The 25,563-nt window shown below is 41.0% G+C and overlaps 1 protein-coding gene across 1 annotated transcript in view; it reads left to right on the plus strand.

The window, feature by feature from the left end:
* The first annotated feature begins 842 nt into the window (after positions 1-842).
* The window catches only part of MYO7A (myosin VIIA), an 84,108-nt gene continuing 59,387 nt past the window's right edge, over positions 843-25,563 (plus strand). The window contains 12 exon segments of the mRNA XM_075851358.1: positions 843-974; positions 1,429-1,523; positions 2,475-2,559; positions 3,515-3,733; positions 5,222-5,270; positions 5,273-5,320; positions 13,403-13,620; positions 17,666-17,869; positions 18,261-18,437; positions 20,009-20,098; positions 20,834-20,961; positions 22,670-22,796. Coding sequence (XP_075707473.1) covers positions 945-974; positions 1,429-1,523; positions 2,475-2,559; positions 3,515-3,733; positions 5,222-5,270; positions 5,273-5,320; positions 13,403-13,620; positions 17,666-17,869; positions 18,261-18,437; positions 20,009-20,098; positions 20,834-20,961; positions 22,670-22,796 — 1,470 coding nt within the window. The 5' untranslated portion in view covers positions 843-944.

Here is a 25,563-nt window from a genome sequence, read left to right on the forward strand (position 1 = left end):
ATTTCTGCATTGGTCATAGACAAGTTGTAGAGGGGGTGCCAGTATTTCTTCATTGGTCATAGACAAGTTGTGGAGGGGGGCGCTATTATTTCTGCATTGGTCATAGACAAGTTGTAGAGGGGGTGCCAGTATTTCAGCATTGGTTATAGACAAGTTGTAGAGGGGGTGCCAGTATTTCAGCATTGGTTATAGACAAGTTGTAGAGGGGGTGCCAGTATTTCTGCATTGGTCACAGACAAGTTGTAGAGGGGGGTGCCAGTATTTCTGCATTGGTCATAGACAAGTTATAGAGGGGGTGCCAGTATTTCTGCATTGGTCATAGACAAGTTGTAGAGGGGGAGCTATTATTTCTGCATTGGTCATAGACAAGTTGTGGAGGGGGGCGCTATTATTTCTGCATTGGTCATAGACAAGTTGTAGAGGGGGTGCCAGTATTTCGGCACTGGCCATAGACAAGTTGAAGGGGGGGGGGGGGCAGTATTTCCATGTATAAACAATCACAGTGGCAGCATTTCTACTTCAGTCATAAGATGGTCATACTGATTTGATTAAGATCGACCCCATTGTGGCAGATCACTCATCGGATTGTTCGTACAATGATCTGACCATCAACATGCCAGACTAAACTGAAATGTGGAAAAAAAAAAAAAATGCGCTTGCGCAAAGTGGCGACCGATCAGCTCTAATCGCCTGATAGGGGGAGATTGATCAAATCTCCATTGTTGCCCATAGCAACCAATCACAGTGCAGCTTTCATTTCTAAAACAGCTCTGGTAAAAAGAAAGCTGCTCTGTCATTGGTTGCTATGGGCCAACAAGGCCAGTTTTTCTTGTCAGGCAGTGTTTATAAATGAGGCCCTAATTTTCAGCTGACGACCCAACCGTGTCCGATCACCTTTTTGGCAGACATCAGTCCGTCGTTGGCCCTCATGATGATTGGCAGACATGATTAAAGCGGTCTATTTATTCTTATGTGTTTGGGCATCTATAGACTAACAACGGGCAGGGAGAGAAGAGACATCACTATTTATCCACTAGATATAGACAGATGGTGAAGGGGTGTCAATATTTTGGCATTGACCGTAGACAATTAGGGATTAACTGACACATTGCAGATTTTGTGACTTATTTTTGGGGGACATGAGTCAATTTTTCTCCGTAGAACATAGACGGTCAGAAGATGCGTGGGGGGGGGGGGGGTCAGAGTGGTTTTGCACCAATCATAGATGAGGTGGAGGTTTAGGGTTAGGATTTCTTGGGGGTTATATTTGATACGTGGGTGTTTAGTCAGTATTATACCGTCATTTATAATGATGGGGGTGGGTTCTTCCGTCGCTCTTAGAGAAATCGGTGGAGCGATCAACATATAGAAGTCGCGCTGGGGAAGGGGGTTATTATTTACACCTCACGTTTTTGTTTCGTATAATAGGATCACCATGATATGCTACTGGAAATTGAAAGAGACAAAGCCATTACCGACAAGGTCATCCTCATCCAGAAGGTGGTGCGGGGCTTCAAGGACAGGTGAGCTTACTGGAGCACGGCGCCAGAGGCGTCACTTAAAGCTCCTGGGCCGTAATGCAAAACCTGTAATAGATCCCGCGACCTACCATGCGCCATTTATAATACCGGTGTCTTCTTATGCGGCAGAGGGGTCTTTAGGTCCCAGCAGGCACCAAAATGCCTTATTAGAACAATAACCCCTTTCCGATATCCGCCATGTATGTACGGCAGATTTCGTAGGAGTATGTATGGTGTGGGCTCAGGAGAGGAGCCGCTCCGTACACAGTGGGTGTCAGCTGTAAATTTAAGACTGACATCCTGCCCTAACGACCAATCGTGACTGCAGTATCTAAGCGGTTAGACGGGGGGGGGGGGCCTTCTGTCACCTCATTGGCTTCTCCCCAACACGATTGCGGGGTGCCCATGGGTTGTCATGGCAACTGGGGGCTTTAGGAAGTCCTCAGGTCACCCATACTAGTACTCCTATTAGGCACCGCTGACAGGATAACGCACTGTAATACGTACGTTTTTCAGTGTATTGTACAAGCGATCGCATGTTCAAGTCCTCCTTGAGTGGAACTAAAAAAAAGTTGGAACAAAAGTTTCAAAAATATATTGAAAAAAAAACAAATAAACGTTTAAATCCCCATTTTTTCCATTTATGACGTAAATTTATATAAACTATAAAATATTGCGTTATTTATCCCGTACAATGAATGGCATATAAAAGTATGCCGGAACTCAAAAAAAACGAATAAAAAGTGCTCAGAAAATCACATGTACCCCAAACTGGTATCAGTAAAAGGACAGATCGCCCACGTAAAAACCCGCCCTCACAGAGCGTGGAATCTTACACCTCTTCATCGACGGAAATATAAACATGTTATAGGTCTGAGAATATGGCGACATAAAAATAATTTTCGTTTGGGAATGGGATTAATACTTTTCTGATATATTTGTTTCTTCTTTCAGGTCCAATTTTGTAAAAGTAAGAAAATCGGTTCTACTGATCCAGAGATATTGGAGGGGACACAACTGCAGAAGAAACTACACGGTGGTAAGGTTTCCAGTACACGATGGAGAAGTCAGTTATTTCATGACTTTTCTCCATTCACATCCAGAGCAGCTTTCAAAATTCTGTTGGTTGCCCTTGGAGGCAGACAGTGCTGTAGCCCCTCCTCCTGTTAGACATGTGACCTGCATTTATCTGTAGATGTGAATGGAGAAGAAAACATCATTAACTCATCAGTACAATATAAAAAACGTAAAGTCGGGCAGATTTATCAATACTATGGCAGGGATTGAGTCTGACGCTATGAGTGATTGTTGAGGAATATTTATGAGGGTACGTTCACATGGGTGGTAAATGGAGCATCAGAGGGCCACCCCTTTACAGCACTGTGGTAAAACCGCTGCAAAAAAAATGCCAGTATTTACATGCAGTTTTGTGCACTATTTAACCGCCCAGTGTCAATACCTCTGCTTGCTGTCCGTGAGTAAAACCATTCTTGATGACTGATATCCTGCCCTGATCATGTCTAACTAACACAGGTGGGAATGAACTTTTCTACTCCAGCGTAAAATAGGTGCAAGCGGGTCAAAAGTCGCGTTTTGCAGGGATTATTGCGACCTTTTGGGCCATTTTTGCCGTTCACAACGAAAAAAAATAAATCTATAATTTAGATCAGGAACTGCCGATAATTACAGCGGAAATCGACGACAGATACCCCATGATCGGGCATTAAAATCTAATAATAATAAATGTTTTACTCGCCTCACTGTCCCGCTTATCCCCTTCGAATCCCTCAAGCACCTACATGAGACCGCGGCGTACACAAGGTCCTGACATCAGACAGCATCAGAGCGTTGTATGCGACGCAGTAAACAACACATTTTACTCCACCGGAGCGGAAATCTTATGAAATGTGCCCATTCACTGACAGCAAGCAGAGATCTTGAAAGCAGCAAGACATTTAAACAGCAAGTATATAGAATTTTTTTTTTTTTATCAGATGAAAATAGGTTTTCTGAGGCTTCAGGCCCTTTACCGCTCCAGGAGACTTCACCAGCAGTACCATATCGTTCGCAAACGGATCAGCGATTTCCAGGCACTATGCCGAGGGTACCTGGTCCGAAGGGCTTTCAGACACCGACTGTGGGCAGTGTATACCATTCAGGCCTGTTGCAGGGGGATGATTGCCCGAAGACTTTACAAGCGCCTTAAAGGAGAGGTATGAGAATTATAGAACTGGTGTATGGGGGAACATGTAAAAAGCAGAACAAGGATAAAGGAAAAGATCATTTAGTGCCCAGGTTGGTAAGTTGGATGCCCCCTGGGCCTCTTACACCCACTACCATCAATACACGGTGTATAAAGGATGAGAAAAACATGGCTGCTTCCAAAAACAGCGTCACACCTGTCCACAGGTTAGGTGTGGTATTGCATCTTAGTGTCATTTACCTCAATGGAGACGAGCTGCAATACCACACACAACCTACGTACAGGTGAAGCGCTGTTTTTTGGAAGAAAGAAAACAAGTTTTTCGAATCCTGGAAAACCTCCTTAATGGTTTTGACGCCTTTTAATCTAATGACAGAGGGGTCATCCTGTTCGGACCACCCCCCTCTATATGTCCTATTATGTTATATGGCGTTTATAATGGGAATTCTCAATGCCCATTAAAGCGGATCTGTCATGATACTATGCTGCAAATCAGTATGGGGGAAAGGTCAGCTCCCCTATAAGCCAAACAAAAAAAATATTGTGCCGTTTGACTAAGGGCTAGTTCAGAGAATTTTGGTTCTCTTTTTAATACAGAAACCGCGTCAGGAACATCGCCAAAAAATGCCTGAAATTGCCTCCTATTGATTTCAATGGGAGGCGGAGGCGTTTTCCCCACGAGCGGTAAAAAACGCTCGCGGGAAAAGCAACATGCCATTTTTTCGGGCGTTTCCGGCTCTGACCTCCCATTGACATCAATGGGAGGCAGAGATCGCGTTTTTCGCGGCTGTTTTTGCCCGCGGCGCTCAATGGCCGCGGGCAAAAACGCGGCAAGTGTCCTGCCGGCAGGTCAAAATCTGGCTCAAAATTCCTGAAGGTGTTTCGAGGGTATGTTCACACGCAGAATCAAAACGGCTGAAACAGCCAGAAGAAACGCATCCCCCGTCTCTCCGCGCCCCTCGCGGCGGTGATTGACGGCTGGTTGCTGTGTATTTGCTTGTGTAATACTTAATTTTCCCTGTGGTCTACATATATACGAGCAATTAGCAAAGCACTCATACTGTATGTACCAGAACTCAGCTGTAAGAGGCTGACCTTTGAACCAGAACCCATACATTTACAGGCTCTCACTTAAATTAACCATCTCCACTTGCAAGTGAGCCACTTCTACGCCCCCTGCCGTGACTGCACACGCAAAACTTATCAAACAGATATACATGTTGGGGCGGCGGGAAAGCTCACCCACCACGTTGGCTCCAAAGAAAAAGGACCCCCTATTCCTACCCCAGTGCTTAGAAATCCTGACTCCAGGACCCCCACCCTTATCATCACTGGCAAATTCCACCCCTTTATTTTAACCCTTTCTGCACTACGTTTACCTCACCTTGTCTTGTGTTGTGGCGGGCTTCCGTCTCAAGATGAAATGTCATCTCTGCTGGAGCATAAAAAGGGACAGAATGGTGTTAATTATTTATCTACCGCATTTTCCTTATTTTAGTATCACCGACGTCTGGAAGCGGAAAAGATTCGTCTTGCTGAAGAAGAACGTTTCAGAAAGAGATGAGTGCAAAAAAGGCCAAACAGGAGGCAGAAAGCAACACCAAGTAAACAGTCTCAAGGATTCATCTCCATTTACATTGGGTGTGATTGGCTATGAAATCCTTTGATGCCATTTGTTTAAAGTAATTTATGCATGTATGTATGTATGTATGTATATGTGTGTATGTATGTATGTATGTGGTATGTATGTGTGTGTGTGTGTGTGTGTGTGTATGTATGTGTATGTATGTATGTGTGTATGTATGTGTGTGTGTGTGTGTATGTATATGTGTATGTATGTATGTATGTATGTATGTATGTATGTGTGTGTGTGTGTGTGTATGTATGTATGTATGTATGTGTGTATGTATGTGTGTGTGTGTGTGTGTGTATGTATATGTGTATGTATGTATGTATGTATGTATGTGTGTGTGTATGTGTGTTTGCATGCTAAGCATTTTTCTAATATAGTTTTATTAAAGGTTTCTTATCGTTTTAGCTCTGCAGCTTTTATGTATCCACCGCTGTAAGCTGAATCCGTCAGTGCGCTGGACTGTCGTGTCGGCTAACAGCGGCTCCTTTGTACTTCTGACAACACATCTAACTCTAATACTGATCAAATCTAAAGTTCAATGTGGATACAAAGAAGCTGCAGGGCTAAAATGGTAGAAAACTTTTAATAACACTATATTAAAAAAATTCTAAGTATGCAAACATACATACATTACATAGATATAAATGGCATTAAAGATTTTCATAGTCTTTAAGTGCTCTATGGTAGTATGATGCCCTTACCTGCCCAATGCTCTTATGTTGGGATAATTCTCGATGCATCTCTTGATCATTTTGAATTTTATTCTGCTGCTATGTAAAAGAATATAAGTACTATAATACTGCCCCCTATGTACAAGAATATAACTACTATAATACTGCCCCTATTTCCAAAAATATAACTACTATAATACTGCCCGCTATATACAAGAATATAACTACTATAATACTGCCCCTATATACAAGAATATAACTACTATAATACTGCCCCTATATACAAGAATATAACTGCTATAATACTGCCTCTATATACAAGAATATAACTACTATAATACTGCCCCTATATACAAGAATATAACTACTATAATACTGCCCCCTATGTACAAGAATATAACTACTATAATACTGCCTCCTATATACAAGGATATAACTACTAAATACTGCCCCCTATATACAAGAATATAACTACTATAATACTGCGCTCCTATATACAATAATATTACTACTATAATACTGCCCTCTATATACAAGAATATAACTACTATAATACTGCTCCTATATACAAGAATATAACTACTATAATACTGCCCCCTATATACAAGAATATAACTACTATAATACTGCCCCTATATACAAGAATATAACTACTATAATACTGCCCCCTATATACAAGAATATAACTACTATAATACTGCCCCCTATATACAAGAATATAACTACTATAATACTGCCCCTATATACAAGAATATAACTACTATAATACTGCCCCTATATACAAGAATATAACTACTATAATATGCTCCATATATACAAGCATATAACTACTATATACTGGCCCTATATACAAGAATATAACTACTATAATACTGCTCCATATATACAAGACTATAACTACTATAATACTGCCCCTATATACAAGAATATAACTACTATAATACTGCTCCATATATACAAGAATATAACTACTATAATACTGTCCCTATGTACAAGAATATAACTACTAAATACTGCCCCTATATACAAGAATATAACTACTATAATACTGCTCCCTATATACAAGAATATAACTACTATAATACTGCCCCAATATACAAGAATATAAGTACTATAATACTGCCCCTATATACAAGAATATAATTACTATAGTACTGCCACTATATACAAGAATATAACTACTATAATACTGCCTCCTATATACAAGAATATAACTACTATAATACTGCCCCTATAACAATAATATAACTGCTATAATACTGCTCCTATATACAAGATTATAACTACTATAATACTGCTCCATATATACAAGAATATAACTACTATAATACTGCACCTATATACAAGAATATAACGACTATAATACTTGCCCCTATATACAAGAATATAACTACTATAATACTGCTCCATATATACAAGAATATAACTACTATAATACTGCTCCATATATACAAGAATATAACTACTATAATACTGCTCCCTATATGCAAGAATATAACTACTATAATACTGCCCACTATATACAAGAATATAACTACTATAATACTGCCCCTATATACAAGAATATAACTACTATAATACTACCCCCTATATACAAGAATATAACTACTATAATACTGCTCCATATATACAAGAATATAACTACTATAATACTGCTCCCTATATACAAGAATATAATTACTATAATACTGCTCCTATATACAAGATTATAACTACTATAATACTGCTCCCTATATACAAGAATATAACTACTATATTACTGCCTCCATATACAAGCATATAACTACTATAATACTGCCCCTATATACAAGAATATAACTACTATAATACTGACCCCTATATACAAGAATATAACTACTATAATACTACCCCCTATATACAAGAATATAACTACTATAATACTGCTCCATATATACAAGAATATAACTACTATAATACTGCTCCCTATATACAAGAATATAATTACTATAATACTGCTCCTATATACAAGATTATAACTACTATAAGGGCGGGTTCACACATAGCGGAATTTCACTTAAATTCCGCTGCGGACACTCCGCAGCGTTAATCCGCAGCGGAGCCGTTTCTCCATTGACTTTCACTTTAATTTAGCAGTGTTCGTTTACACGATGCGTACAATTCCGCTGCGGGAGCATAGGCTGCGGAGCGGAATTTGGTGTCCGCAGCATGCTCTGTCTGTTGCGGAGCAGTGGCGGACTGGTTGCGGACTCATGGCGGAATTTCTCCATTGACTTCAATGGAGAGTCAAAATTCCGCAATGAAGTCCGCAGATCTTATGTGTGCTGCGGAGCGTATTGTTTTTACTACCATGACATTTCTTCATTCTGGCTGGACCTATGTATTTCTAGGTCTACAGCCAGACTGAGGAAGTCAATGGGGCTCCCGTAATGACGGGAGCGTTGCTAGGAGACGTCTGTAAATAGTCACTGTCCAGGGTGCTGAAAGAGTTACGCGATCGGCAGTAACTGTTTCTGCACCCGGGACAGTACTACCGATCTCAATATACATGTATCTGTAAAAAAAAATATAAGTTCATACTTACCGAGAACTCCCTGCGTCTGTCTACAGTCCGGCCTCCCAGGATGACGTTTCAGTGTAAGTGACGGCTGCAGCCAATCACAGGCCAAGCACAGGCTGCAGGCGGTCACATGGACTGGAGCGTCATCCAGGGAGGTCGGGCCGGATGCCGAAAGAGGGACGCGTCACCAAGACAACGGGCGGTAAGTATGAAATTCTTTGACTTTCACTAGGGAAAGTGCTGTCCCTTCTCTCTATCCTGCACTGAATAGGGAGAAGAGAAGCACTTTTCCTGCAGTCCGCAGCGGCCAGTCCGCATCAATTTTCTGCACATTTTGTGCAGATCCGCTGCAGAATCTGCAACGCAGATTCTGTGCGGCATTGATGCGGACAGTTGCGGAGGAATTCCGCCATGTGTGGTCATGCCCTAATACTGCTCCCTATATACAAGAATATAACTACTATATTACTGCCTCTATATACAAGCATATAACTACTATAATACTGCCCCTATATACAAGAATATAACTACTATAAGGGCATGACCACACATGGCGGAATTCCTCCGCAACTGTCCGCATCAATGCCGCACAGAATCTGCGTTGCAGATTCTGCAGCGGATCTGCACAAAATGTGCAGAAAATTGATGCGGACTGGCCGCTGCGGACTGCAGGAAAAGTGCTTCTCTTCTCCCTATTCAGTGCAGGATAGAGAGAAGGGACAGCACTTTCCCTAGTGAAAGTCAAAGAAATTCATACTTACCGCCCGTTGTCTTGGTGACGCGTCCCTCTTTCGGCATCCGGCCCGACCTCCCTGGATGACGCTCCAGTCCATGTGACCGCTGCAGCCTGTGCTTGGCCTGTGATTGGCTGCAGCCGTCACTTACACTGAAACGTCATCCTGGGAGGCCGGACTGGAGACAGACGCAGGGAGTTCTCGTAAGTATGAACTTATATTTTTTTTTTACAGATACATGTATATTGAGATCGGTAGTCACTGTCCCGGGTGCAGAAACAGTTACTGCCGATCGCGTAACTCTTTCAGCACCCTGGACAGTGACTATTTACAGACGTCTCCTAGCAACGCTCCCGTCATTACGGGAGCCATTGACTTCCTCAGTCTGGCTGTAGACCTAGAAATACATAGGTCCAGCCAGAATGAAGAAATGTCATGGTAGTAAAACCAATACGCTCCGCAGCACACATAAGATCTGCGGACTTCATTGCGGAATTTTGACTCTCCATTGAAGTCAATGGAGAAATTCCGCCATGAGTCCGCAACCAGTCCGCCACTGCTCCGCAACAGACAGAGCATGCTGCGGACACCAAATTCCGCTCCGCAGCCTATGCTCCGCAGCGGAATTGTACGCATCGTGTAAACGAACACTGCTAAATTAAAGTGAAAGTCAATGGAGAAAACGGCTCCGCTGCGGATTAACGCTGCGGAGTGTCCGCAGCGGAATTTAAGTGAAATTCCGCCATGTGTGAACCCGCCCTTATACTGCCCCTATATACAAGAATATAACTACTATAATACTGCTCCCTATATAAAAGAATATAATTACTATAATACTGCCCCCTATATACAAGAATATAACTACTATAATACTGCTCCCTATATACAAGAATATATCTACTATAATACTGCCCCTATATACAAGAATATAACTACTACAATACTGCCCCTATATACAAGAATATAACTACTATAATACTGCCCCTATATACAAGAATATAACTACTATAGTACTGCCGCTATATACAAGAATATAACTACTATAATACTGCCCCCTATATACAAGAATATAACTACTATAATACTGCCCCTATATACAAGAATATAACTACTATAATACTGCTCCCTATATACAAGAATATAACTACTATAATACTGCTCCTATATACAAGAATATAACTACTATAGTACTGCCACTATATACAAGAATATAACTACTATAATACTGCCTCCTATATACAAGAATATAACTACTATAATACTGCCCCTATATACAAGAATATATTACGACTATAATACTGCTCCTATATACAAGAATATAACTACTATAATACTGCTCCTATATACAAGATTATAACTACTATAATACTGCTCCCTATATACAAGAATATAACTACTATATTACTGCCTCTATATACAAGAATATAACTACTATAATACTGCCCCTATATGCAAGAATATAACTACTATAATACTGCCCACTATATACAAGAATATAACTACTATAATACTGCCCCTATATACAAGAATATAACTACTATAATACTACCCCCTATATACAAGAATATAACTACTATAATACTGTAGTAGAAAAAAAGGGGGGGGAGGAATCCTCCAGCTCACCTGACACAGTGTGTGTGTCGCTGTCTGCGCCCGGGTCCTTTTCGTGTCGGTACACGTAGCAGAAGCAAAAAATAGGAGATGGGTTGGATCCAGCGCTTGGGTAGAGGTAAAATGGAAACGCGTAGGCTTCTGCAGGATCATCCTCTTATCACCCACACACCAGGACCATACTACAATGGACCTTTTAACATTATTTCATTAAACTTGGAAATCTCTTCCATTTTACCTCTACCCAAGCGCTGGATCCAACCCATCTCCTATTTTTTACTATAATACTGCTCCATATATACAAGAATATAACTACTATAATACTGCTCCCTATATACAAGAATATAATTACTATAATACTGCTCCTATATACAAGATTATAACTACTATAATACTGCTCCCTATATACAAGAATATAACTACTATATTACTGCCTCCATATACAAGCATATAACTACTATAATACTGCCCCTATATACAAGAATATAACTACTATAATACTGACCCCTATATACAAGAATATAACTACTATAATACTACCCCCTATATACAAGAATATAACTACTATAATACTGCTCCATATATACAAGAATATAACTACTATAATACTGCTCCCTATATACAAGAATATAATTACTATAATACTGCTCCTATATACAAGATTATAACTACTATAATACTGCTCCTATATACAAGAATATAACTACTATATTACTGCCTCTATATACAAGCATATAACTACTATAATACTGCCCCTATATACAAGAATATAACTACTATAATACTGCCCCTATATACAAGAATATAACTACTATAATACTGCTCCCTATATAAAAGAATAGAATTACTATAATACTGCCCCCTATATACAAGAATATAACTACTATAATACTGCTCCCTATATACAAGAATATATCTACTATAATACTGCCCCTATATACAAGAATATAACTACTATAATACTGCCCCTATATACAAGAATATAACTACTATAATACTGCCCCTATATACAAGAATATAACTACTATAGTACTGCCGCTATATACAAGAATATAACTACTATAATACTGCCTCCTATATACAAGAATATAACTACTATAATACTGCCCCTATATACAATAATATAACTGCTATAATACTGTTCCTATATACAAGATTATAACTACTATAATACTGCTCCATATATACAAGAATATAACTACTATAATACTGCACCTATATACAAGAATATAACGACTATAATACTGCCCCTATATACAAGAATATAACTACTATAATACTGCTCCATATATACAAGAATATAACTACTATAATACTGCCCCCTATATACAAGAATATAACTACTATAATACTGCCCCTATATACAAGAATATATTACGACTATAATACTGCTCCCTATATACAAGAATATAACTACTATAATACTGCTCCTATATACAAGATTATAACTACTATAATACTGCTCCCTATATACAAGAATATAACTACTATATTACTGCCTCTATATACAAGAATATAACTACTATAATACTGCCCCTATATACAAGAATATAACTACTATAATACTGCCCACTATATACAAGAATATAACTACTATAATACTGCTCCCTATATACAAGAATATAACTACTATAATACTGACCCCTATATACAAGAATATAACTACTATAATACTACCCCCTATATACAAGAATATAACTACTATAATACTGCTCCATATATACAAGAATATAACTACTATAATACTGCTCCCTATATACAAGAATATAATTACTATAATACTGCTCCCTATATACAAGAATATAACTACTATATTACTGCCTCTATATACAAGCATATAACTACTATAATACTGCCCCTATATACAAGAATATAACTACTATAATACTGCCCACTATATACAGGAATATAACTACTATAATACTGCCCCTATATACAAGAATATAATTACTATAATACTGCCCCCTATATACAAGAATATAACTACTATAATACTGCTCCCTATATACAAGAATATATCTACTATAATACTGCCCCTATATACAAGACTATAACTACTACAATACTGCTCCCTATATACAAGAATATAACTACTATAATACTGCCACTATATACAAGAATATAACTACTATAATACTGCCCCTATATACAAGAATATAACTACTATAATACGGCTACCTACGCACCCTTTATACGAGTGAAGTGTAGGACCTTGTTTGCCAGTATTGTGGTGCTTATGGAGAGAGGGAGCCCTGCACCAGTTTAGACTACTGGACCTATATAGAATTGGAATAGGGCCAGTTTGGGTGTGGCCCCATTCCCATTCTCTCGTAGTCTATTTACCCCAGAAAAGCTGTATTTATTGCCTCTGTGGTTTGTACACTTTACAAATCGCAAGGGTCTTATACACTTAACATTCCAGGTCTACATTTACCAAAAGGAGTAGTCCATATTGCACTTATACAGGTTTGATGGGCCTTTACCTTTCTTTGTCACAAGGTGCGGCTGGCCCAGTTGGCCCGTGAAGATGCAGAGAGAGAGGTGAGGGAGAAGGAGGAAGCTCGCAGGAAGAAGGAATTGCTGGATAAGATGGAAAAGGCCAGAAATGAACCAGTCAATGATTCAGACATGGTGGACAAAATGTTCGGCTTCCTTGGTACCACAACATCACACCCAGGGCAGGAGGGGCAGGCGCCAACTGGTTTTGAGGTACTGTACAGTGCAAAGTTTTCTACGTAATTATGGCCAGTGAGTGCCCATCATATATGTTTGGAGAGATTCCATCATCAGTTGGGATAAAAGGCATACCCATGAATTTATTATTATATTGTCTCATCACAAAAATGAAGAAGTTCAGTGAAATTACAATAATCTGATATCCTTGGTACCATCAATTTGCCAAATTATCAAAAATTCAGAATTATAAAACAATTGAAAAACACATACAAACCCACCCACAAACTGTATATACTTACCAATCAGTCATCCATGGGTCATATATATACACTATATGGACAAAAGTATGCGGCCCACTGACCATTACACCTAAAGGACCTTGTTGGACATTCCACATAACCTTTTGCAGGTATAACAGCATCCGCTCTTCTGGGAAATTTATCCTCAAGAATTTGGAGTTTGTGTATGGAAATTTGTGTTCATTCATTCATTCATTCAGAAAAACATGTAGGAGGTCAGGTGCTGATGTTGGAGGAGAAGGTCCGGCTCGCAATTGGCGTTTCAATTCATAGTTAATAAGGTTGAGAAAAGACAAAGGTCCATCAAGTTTAACCTATAACTTACCGTGTTGGTCCAGAGAAAGGCCAAAACCCCTATGAGGCTGATGCCAATTGTCCCATATAAGGGGAAAAATTCCTGTGTGCAGCAACCATGGAAACCCATTTCATAAATCTTCGGGTGCACAGTTCTTGTGCTGATGTCACTTCCAAAGGCAGTGTGGATCTCTTCAGTGAGTGATACAACAAAAGCTAGGAGATTTTTACGTGCCACGTGCTTCAGTACTAAGCGGCCCCTCTCTATAAGTTTTCGTGGTCTACTTCTTAATGGCTGAGCTGTTGGTGCTTCTAGAAGCTTCCACTTCCCAATAATAACACTTACAGGTGACCGGGGCAGTTCTAGCAGATGATAATAACGCTTACAGGTGACTGGGGCAGATCTAGCAGATAATAATAATAATGCTTACAGGTGAACGGGGCAGCTCTAGCAGATAATAATAACACTTACAGGTGACCGGGCAGATCTAGTAGATAATAATAACACTTACATGTGACCGGGCAGATCTAGCAGATAATAATAACACTTACAGGTGACCGGGGCAGCTCTAGCAGATAACACTTACAGGTGACCGGGGCAGATCTAGCAGATAATAATAACACATAGAGGCGACCGGGCAGATCTATCAGATAATAATAACACTTACAGGTGACCGGGGCAGATCTAGCAGATAATAATAACGCTTACAGGTGACAGGGTCAGCTCTAGCAGATAATAATAGCACTTACAGGTGACCTGGGCAGATCTGGCAGATAATAACACTTACAGGTGACCGGGGCAGATCTAGCAGATAACAATAACACTTACAGGTGACCGGGGCAGCTCTAGCAGATAATAATAACACTTACAGGTGACCGGGGCAGATCTAGCAGATAATAACACTTACAGGTGACCGGGGCAGATCTAGCAGATAATAATAACACCTACAGGTGACCGGGGCAGATCTAGCAGATAATAAAAACACTTACAGGTGACCGGGGCAGATTGAGCAGATAATAATAACTCTTACATGTGATCGGGGCAGATCTAGCAGATAATAATAACACTTACAGGTGACCGGGGCAGCTCTAGCAGATAATAATAACACTTACAGTTGACCGGGGCAGATCTAGCAGATAATAATAACACCTACAGGTGACCGGGGCAGATCTAGCAGATAATAATAACACCTACAGGTGACCGGGGCAGATCTATCAGATAATAATAACACTTACAGGTGACCGGGGCAGATTGAGCAGATAATAATAACACCTACAGGTGACCGGGGCAGATCTATCAGATAATAATAACACCTACAGGTGACCGGAGCAGATCTAGCAGATAATAATAACACTTACAGGTGACCGGGGCAGATCTAGCAGATAATAATAACACCTACAGGTGACCGGGGCAGATCTATCAGATAATAATAACACTTACAGGTGACCGGGGCAGATTGAGCAGATAATAATAACTCTTACATGTGACCGGGGCAGATCTTGCAGATAATAATAACACTTACAGGTGACCGGGGCAGATTTAGAATATAATAATAACACTCACAGGTGACTGGGTAGATCTAGCTGATAATAATAACACTTACAGGTGACCGGGCAGATCTAGTAGATAATAATAACACTTACATGTGACCGGGCAGATCTAGCAGATAATAATAACACTTACAGGTGACCGGGGCAGCTCTAGCAGATAACACTTACAGGTGACCGGGGCAGATCTAGCAGATAATAATAACACATAGAGGCGACCGGGCAGATCTATCAGATAATAATAACACTTACAGGTGACAGGGGCAGATCTAGCAGATAATAATAACGCTTACAGGTGACAGGGTCAGCTCTAGCAGATAATAATAGCACTTACAGGTGACCTGGGCAGATCTGGCAGATAATAACACTTACAGGTGACCGGGGCAGATCTAGCAGATAACAATAACACTTACAGGTGACCGGGCAGCTCTAGCAGATAATAATAACACTTACAGGTGACCGGGGCAGCTCTAGCAGATAACAATAACACTTACAGGTGACCGGGGCAGATCTAGCAGATAACAATAACACTTACAGGTGACCGGGGCAGATCTAGCAGATAATAACACTTACAGGTGACCGGGGCAGCTCTAGCAGATAATAATAACACTTACAGGTGACCGGGGCAGATCTAGCAGATAATAACACTCACAGGTGACCGGGGCAGATCTAGCAGATAATAATAACACCTACAGGTGACCGGGGCAGATCTAGCAGATAATAAAAACACTTACAGGTGACCGGGGCAGATTGAGCAGATAATAATAACTCTTACATGTGATCGGGGCAGATCTAGCAGATAATAATAACACTTACAGGTGACCGGGGCAGCTCTAGCAGATAATAATAACACTCACAGGTGACCGGGGCAGATCTAGCAGATAATAACACTTACAGGTGACCGGGGCAGATCTAGCAGATAATAATAACACCTACAGGTGACCGGGGCAGATCTATCAGATAATAATAACACTTACAGGTGACCGGGGCAGATTGAGCAGATAATAATAACTCTTACATGTGACCGGGGCAGATCTTGCAGATAATAATAACACTTACAGGTGACCGGGGCAGATTTAGAATATAATAATAACACTCACAGGTGACTGGGTAGATCTAGCTGATAATAATATAACTTACATGTGACAGGGACAGATCTAGCAGATAATAATAACAACACTTAAAGATGACCGGGGCAGATCTAGCAGATCAGACATTTCACAAACTGGCTTGTGGCCAAGGTGGCATCCCATGACAGTGGTATGTGCACCTGTACATTTTTCATTTTGTTAGGATGTAGCAGACCAATACCCCCTTTTTTTTCTCTTGAGTTTTTGCATCCTGTGACGTGTAAACGTGTAAAGTCACAGATCTTCAGTACGATTCATATTACTAACAATGCTTGTCTTTGGAGATTATATTGCTGTGTGCTGGATTTTATGCACCTGTTTGCAATGGGTGTGGCTTTAACACCTGAACTCAATGTTTAGGAGAGGATCCACATACTTTAGGCCATATAATGTATATTGGCCCCATTCCAGGGTCTACTCTACCACTATGGCCTTGTCAAAGTCATTAGCAGTGATTTTGGTGACTAATCCTGCACTCTGGCAGCAGCATAGTGACATATAAAGCCGTAGTACTAGTATATACCTACATCTGTAAAATACCCAGGATCATTTTCTGCTATCCATCGAAGGATGGGCTGCCCTCTGGCGGAGCCTTGGAAGACACCTGTGCCAGACAGGTAATTTAAACAATACTCCAGCAAAACACTATTTTTAATGCATGCAGGATTATTGGGATTTCCAGACCAGTGGATTCTGGACCTATTTGAATGGTTCTAAGAACATCCAAACCATGGATCGATACATATTGGGTTTGCAAACTTCTGATCTTAACTCATCAATGATTTCACACATGTTCCCATCTCCCAGGATCTGGAGCGAGCACATGGACAAATGGAGGAGGAGGATTTAGATGATTCTCTGCCTCTCCCCGAAGAGGAAGAAGAAGATCTCTCAGAGTACAAATTTGCAAAGTTTGCAGCCACTTACTTCCAGGGGACCACCACTAACACCTATATCCGAAGACCCTTAAAGCAACCTCTGCTCTACCACGAAGACGAAGGTGACCAACTGGTAAGTAATATAGGGCTGAGCAACTGCGGCAGTCATGTGGAGTATCCATTTTTTTATATGGGGGGCAGCTGCAATGGTCTCCAAAAAAGTTGTCATCATGTTGCAACCTATCACAGCTGCTATGTAGCAGAGCCATTGAGTTGTGCCTAGTCTGGTACAAGTCTTCATCTAGGTGTTGAATGTTTTCTCTTTTTACCTAGTGGTCAAAAACCAAAAAATTTTAGAGAACAATTTTCTTTTTCTTTGTCATTTTTTAATTCTTAGTACATATTTGTTTTACATATTTCGGACAAAACAAAATTGACTGTAGATGATGGTTGTAGTTGTCACCACCATCAATAAGCTACATATTTTTTAAATAAAAATTCATATTCTTGAGTTCCCTTGCCAGGCTGCTCTTGCTGTTTGGATTACTATTCTCCGATTTATGGGTGACCTTCCAGAACCAAAGTACCATACCGCCATGAGCGATGGATGCGAGAAGATCCCGGTAATGACGAAGATCTATGAAACCCTGGGGAAAAAGACTTATAAAAGAGAACTCCAGGCCCTGCAAGGAGAGGGGGAGGTAAGACGTGGTGACCCAAGTCCCGGCCAGATATAGCTTTGTATACTCCTGACATAAGCAATGTATCAGGCCCCAAGCACTCGGCCGTGCCCTTCATCACAGCCCGCGTTTGTGGGCCGTGCGCCGCATTTTACAAAGTATGGGAGCACGGCCCGTAAAATCCAAAAGTAGGACATGCTCCATATTTTTCGACCCGGTTCTACGACACGGACACCTTTCTGTAGCGCTACGGAAAGGTGTCAGCGGCCAATAGAATTGGGCAGCTCTGTAATTGCGGGCCGTATTACGGCCCGCAATTAGGGATTTTTTTTGCGGTCGTGTGCATGGGGCCTAATTTATGTTAAGGAGCGTTCTATTATTCACTATTCTTTTGCTATTTGGAATATTTTTATTTTTTTACTTTATTTTTAGAATTTTTTTTTATTTTTGCCACAGTTTGAGATGGGGAATGTCATGACTTGACTGGTGCCAAGCTGCTTTTCCTCTGTCAGCCGAATGCCAATCTAGCTATAAGCTGAACTTCTGAGTCTGGTTACTAGGGACACACTGCCTAACAACCACTGTCTTTTTAATGGGATTGTTGGGCAGCATGTCCTTAGCAACCATTCTATCCCAGATTCTATAAGTCTTTAGCTCAAGGCAAAATTGCTCCTGAACTGGGGGCATTGAGGGGCAAGGAGGCTTGGTCTGTTACGGCCTCTTTAACCATATTTAACTAAAACAAAATTTAGGTGGAGGACCTCTATAAAGTCTATTTGCTACATAATGACCCACATTTATCATACAGTTTATGTCAGGCTTTGGCGTAAACGGTGGCAATAAAATAGAAAATCGAATTGTGCGACAAATTGGTGGTAAAATTTGCGAATTCTCTCATGATTAGAGAAGGGGGTGTGGTCTTCAAAAAGTTGAAAATGGTGCAAATTTTGGTGCAATTCCACACTCGCTCACAGCAGGTTTTCATGAGTTTTTCTGCCTCTCAAATTTATTAAGAAGAGTGCGCCTATTAATAAATGTGGCGCAAATCACGGCACTATTTTCTTTACTAAGATTGGCATAAATTATGCCAGTCTTAGAAAATGTGGGTCTATGTCTCCCCCAGGTCTCTTTTAGCTTAAAGGGGTTTTCCGATTTAAAACTTTTATGTGTCAGTGTTTTTAACCTGGGAATGTGATTTACATTTGTAATGTATTTACTGTAACAAAATTGGCCCCGTTTCCCAATGCCGCCATGGGGCACATGACTGGTGACGTCACTCTCTTTGCCCGGTGTGTTGACCAGCCGTGTACCAGATACTGTAACTTTCAGTCCGTCTTGCTCCTGCATTTTTTACTTTTTTTTTTTTTTTTTACCATTTTCTCCTGTATGTGGTAGTGACATAAAACATACCTGTGTGAAATGTAGAGGCGAGGCAGTGCATTGTATAGCAGATAGAACGACCTTTGACCACTACGTGTACTCTGATGGTGGTCACCCAAACAGGAAGTTGCGTAGTTGCTAGGAAACCTAAACTCCCGCTCTCTACAGAGTATGCTAATAGGTTCTCTTCATATCTTTTCTCCTCTGTGTAGAGCGCTCACATCGACGGACAGAAGAAGAACAGTGTGCGCCACAAGCTGGTCTCACTGACCTTGAAGAAAAAGTCCAAGTTAACGGAGGAGGTGCACTACAACAGGAGAATGCCATCTTTATATCTATAGAGTCAGACGTAGCTGTAATTAGTAATGAGGGGGCCGATAGCCAGAACGCCCCACCCCAACTTAATCTGATGGTCAAGCAGTACATTGGATATGGTAGCCCAGACTGTTTAATGATATATTCTAGGGTGATCCTCGTTCTTCGAGTCACCTGCTACTAAAAAAAAATTCTTTTGGAAAACGGAGGACCCCGTAGCAAAAATTCAAAAAGAAAAAACCTCCCATCGTAATTCTAATTAACATCTCCCACTACCAACCCATGCCAAAATGAAGGGCCGTTTTTCATGCGAAAAGGCGGCGTTCTCCAACCTATTGTCCTCCAGCTGGGAAACTACTACTCTCAGCATCCCCATGCTAGGAGTTGTCATTTCACAACAGCTGGAGAGCCACAGGTTGGAAGGTCCCTTACAGGAGATACGGGCTGCCTGACCAGTTAGTTGTCGACTCGAGAGTGAAGTGGTGAACCTGAGGAGGTTCACGTTCGGGTTAGGGGGTCAACCACCTACGAGCCCCCTCATTAGACACGATCTCTGCCTCCAGTTAGTGTTCAAGCTTCAATATCTTTATTGAAAATGTAATTAATGTCAATGCATGTATCTAATCTATGTATACCATAGGCACCCCCACACCCCCTAGAGATAACCCAAACATGGCATTGAGAGCTATGACCTTCATCTCTCCTTTATTGATTTTGAACAGGTCACTAAAAGACTCCATGACGGAGAGTCCACACTCCAGGGTAACAGCATGCTGGAGGATCGCCCCACCTCAAACCTGGAGAAGCTTCATTTTATTATTGGGAATGGCATCCTGAGGCCAACGCTACGGTCAGAACCTTCTTATTATCCTGTCTGGGAACATTTCTGAGAGATTTTCTTCCTTTACTTTGAATATACTTTTACTGGTTAAATAAAAAAATGTTGAGTAACTTTCTTCTACTCCAATCACATCTAAAGCTGCAGCTGCCACTTGGAACTAGTCGCTATGCTTGCCAATTTTAATTGCTAAGCTGAAATCCCATAATGTACTGCATGGAGAGATATATTTTTTTCTATATCACACCACTGTGCAATACAAACACCACATGTCCTATAATGCAGTACAGCAGAACATGATTTTCATTTATACAGTTGAAGGAACGACAGGATGCAAGGGGATGTGAGACCCCCTTAGTTTTAGAGGTAAAGGAAACTTGCACAGTTCTGATAGCAGCTCTAGATGTGACTAAGGTACAAGTCATCATATAATTTAAAGGGATTGTCTGGTTTACAAAGCCCATTTTTATACACCCCATTAGGAAATTCGGAGGTAATAGAGGGGGTCCTCTCTTTAGGATGTTGACCAGAATGGAGAGCAGTTACATAGGGCGCCCGCCTCTGGAGGACCTGTCCTGTATTAGGGCTTATTCACATGAACGTTGAATACGTCCGTGTGACGGCCGTTAAACCAACGGCCTTCACACGGACGCATGAATTTCAATGGGGCCGTTCACACGGCTGTTGTTTCAGCGGACCATGTGAAGGGTCTGTTGAAAAATAGAACATGTCCTATTTTCTTCCGTTTTCACGGATCCCTCGATAGACTCAAGTCTTTGTGGATCCGTGAAAATGAGTCCAACACGGGTGAAACTGCCATTTTTTACGTCCGAGTTCCCCCACGTTCGTGTGAATAAGCCCTTACACAGACAACACATCGATGAACACTGTGTAATTCTTCATTTCTCCTGTAGTGGTGCTGCAGGGAAACTGAACACTTACTGCCAGGATGTCCCACAGATCACAGCTGATCACTTTGTGATCAGTTTATTGCCAAGGGACCCTTCGAACAAGGAGGGATTGTCCAAAGTAGGGAACCCCTTAAGATTGGTACAAAATAAAGAAAGCAAAGTATCTGTAACGTCGCTCAACGTTATACGTAGATAAACCCCATGAATATTGGTTAGCCCGTGGAAGCATTAGCCGCACTTTGTGGAGGTGATGGGTTCACGGTGTTTCCCTCATAGAAGGCTCCGAAATTGACAATATCCCTAACAATTAATAATGAATTAGTGTTGGTGCCTGTACCAGCTGTTGTGTGCACCGACCATCTGTGTGATAACAGTATCACTGTCAATAGACCGACATCAATAAATGATGGAAATGAAAGCCTTTACCTCCAGCTTCCTGACACTTATTTGTGCTTCATCTCCTTGCCACCCCATAGAACAGAATAGAAAATGATTTAAAGTGCCAATACGCCGTCAACATCACAGTGATCACCTAGATACAAAATTGCAATCTTTTTTGCTTTCCTTATGATTATGTCTTAAACTCCAGTCACATCCAGAGCTGCATTTAGAATACTTCTGATTTCCTATGGTCTTTCAAGGCTTCAGAATCTCGCATCTCACTGTTGCCGCCAGCTGGTACAGTGTCTGTATAGGCTTGTACTTTATTGTAGTATGATGTGCAAAAAGGAAACTACAACTTCCGCAATGCAATGAAACAGAATAGAGATTGCCAGTTGTAATCTTATGCTTTCATCTGGATCCTGCAGGGATGAAATCTACTGCCAAATCTCCAAGCAACTTACCCAGAATCCCTCCAAAAGCAGCCATGCCCGTGGCTGGATCCTTATGTCTCTGTGTGTGGGTTGCTTTGCCCCCTCTGAGAAGTTTGTCAAGGTCAGTTTGCCTTATACCGAATATCCAAATTGTATTTAGTTGGGTGCTAACTGCTAAGAATTGTTAAAAGTGCCCCCCATGATAATGCCAGAGTGCCGCCATGAAAGGAGCTATCCAGAATTAGAAAAACATAGCTGCTTTGTTTCAAAAACAGCGCCACACTTGTCCTTTGTTTGCGTGCGGTATTGCAGCTCAGCCCCATTGACGTGAATAGGGTTGAGCTGCAATTCCACACATAACTAGTAGACAGATGTGGCGCCATTTCCATTATGCCCCTATTCATAATAGTAGTGTGCCCTATTAACAGTGCCTGAGTGCACCCATTAAATCGTTGCGCAAAGTGTTGTACATGTACGATATGGTGATCGTGCGGGCACAGCACCTGTGATCACCAGCAGGAGGGTGTCTGACATTAACAGAAAGGGTAATGGGGCAGAAGAGGGGAACAGAATAAAACAGAGCCCCTTCTTTCCTAGGTTACCATTCAGCCTCACATTAACAGACGGGATCAGAGAATACTCTGATCCTGATCGTTTAACCCCTGAAGCACCACAATCAGTATTGATCGCAGGCAGACAAAAGGAGAGGGCTCCCTTTGTCAAGTCCTTGCCAGATATCATAGTGATCGCCAGGGCTGACAGTTTTAGGACCGGCTGTCCAGTGCTTATGATTTTTCAGGCATACGTTAGGTATGCCCTAGCAGGTGCCTGTTCATTTGATATGCACAGGCAATAGTGTCATGTTATATAGAAATGGAATATAATAAAATAAAATATTTAAAAGTTTAATTTCCCTAATGAAGCGAAAGAAAATGAAATACATTTAAACACGACAAAAAAAATCAATGTGGAAAATAAACGGCAGAATTGACTTTTATGCATTCAGACAATTATAAAAGAAAATTATATAAATAAAAGCCTCGTTGAACCAATAACGAGGCCTTAAATAGCTGCATAGATTTAAAAAAAAAAAAACTGCAGGCCCTTTACCACTTTTTTGCCGTGTTTTTAGCGGCATTTTTCAACCACAGCCATTGAGCGCCACGGACAAAAAAAACATGCGAAAACGCTTGGGAAAGAAACGCCTCTGCCTCCCATTGAAATCAAAGGGGGGGGGGGTTTCAGATGTTTTTTGGCGCAGTTTCCGTCGCTGTTTCTGCGTCAAAAATAGCGCCAAAAACCCTGTGTGAACAGGGCCTAATACAGTGAATGAGTTTTTCTTAGATTGTTGCTTCAAATGTGTTGTCCAGTTTAGAAAACCCATTGTCATACACCCTATTAGGGAGTTGTGAGTTAATGGAGGGGGGGGACTCTTGTTCAGGATCCTTATCTCGTGTCAAATGGAGAAGGGTTACAAAGAGTGTCTCTCTCTCTCTCCGGAGGACCTGTTCTGTCCTGTATAATACAGACAAAAGATTGATATGAATGGACACTGTGTAATGCTTCATTTCTCCTGTGGTGGTGCTGCAGGCAAATTGAACACTTACTGCCAGGTTTCCCTACTGATTACAGATGATCACTGGGTATTTCAACAGTGGGACACTTTGTGATCTGCTTATTGTAAAGGGACCCTTCTAAGTAGGGGTTGTCCAAAGCGGAATCATCCTAAAGGGGTTAATAATTCTATGTATCCCTATTAACATTGCCAGTTTGCTCTGAATGACTAAAACTTGGGTGGGTTTAGAGATGTCTAAAAATTTAACTTCGTTATTGGATAGTACTTCCCCTTTAAAAAAAAAAATCATCGATGAATATAAGTCCTTGAGTGGTATATTTTTTTTAGACTCCTATAATACAAATCTGCTAAGTGATAAAACAATATGGAACAATATGTCAAGTGGAATTCTGGGAAAAATGGGTGACAACCCCCACTTAAGGTGTTTTGACGTCCATATTGGTAGTCACCCAGATTCCCAGGAAAAAGATATAACTAAGAAAGTTCTTTTTAAAAACTTGGGGATGACTCAAAGAGTTACATTTACTGGTGATATTTGTCTTAGATGGTCTTTAACGCCAGAGCTCTGGTTGATACACATAATGGCTTTTAGTGAATTGAATATCCCTGTAATATGGCCACCCATGTAGGTTGTCTTTCCCTGGGGCCCATAGCTCCCCAGTCTATGGTACATACACCCTTAGGGTATGTTCACACGGCTTATTTTCGGCTGTAAACGTCCGAAAAATCGGAAGCAGAACGCCTCCAAACATCTGTCCATTGATTTTAATGGGGAAACCGGCGTTCTGTTCCGACGGGCCGCTTTTTTTAGGCAGCCGTTTTAAAAAACGGTCTCGTTAAAAAACGCCTGCGAAAAAGAAGTACTTGAGACGTTTTTGGAGCCGTTTTTCATTGACTCCATAGAAAAACATCTCCAAAAACGGCCGTGAAAAACGCGAGTTGTTAAAAAACGGCTGAAAATCAGGAGCGGTTTTCCCTTGAAAACAGCTCCGTATTTTCAGAAGCTTTTTTATTAAGCGTGTGAACATACCCTTACTCTATAGTATGTGGAGACAGGGGACAAAGGTAGGATCCAGCGCTGAAAGGCGTTAAAATGGAATCCGATTTTCCAAGTTTAATGTTGTAGGTTTAAAAGGAAGTCCAGTGGTATTAGGTCCTGGGTGTGTATGAAGTGGAGGGAGGGTATCCTCTTGGGCCTACGCGTTTCGGACGACGCTGCGTCGTCCGAAACGCGTAGGCCCAAGAGGATACCCTCCCTCCACTTCATACACACCCAGGACCTAATACCACTGGACTTCCTTTTAAACCTACA

Source organism: Rhinoderma darwinii, chromosome 2 (assembly GCF_050947455.1).
Source record: "Rhinoderma darwinii isolate aRhiDar2 chromosome 2, aRhiDar2.hap1, whole genome shotgun sequence".
In the NCBI taxonomy this organism is placed as follows: domain Eukaryota; kingdom Metazoa; phylum Chordata; class Amphibia; order Anura; family Rhinodermatidae; genus Rhinoderma; species Rhinoderma darwinii.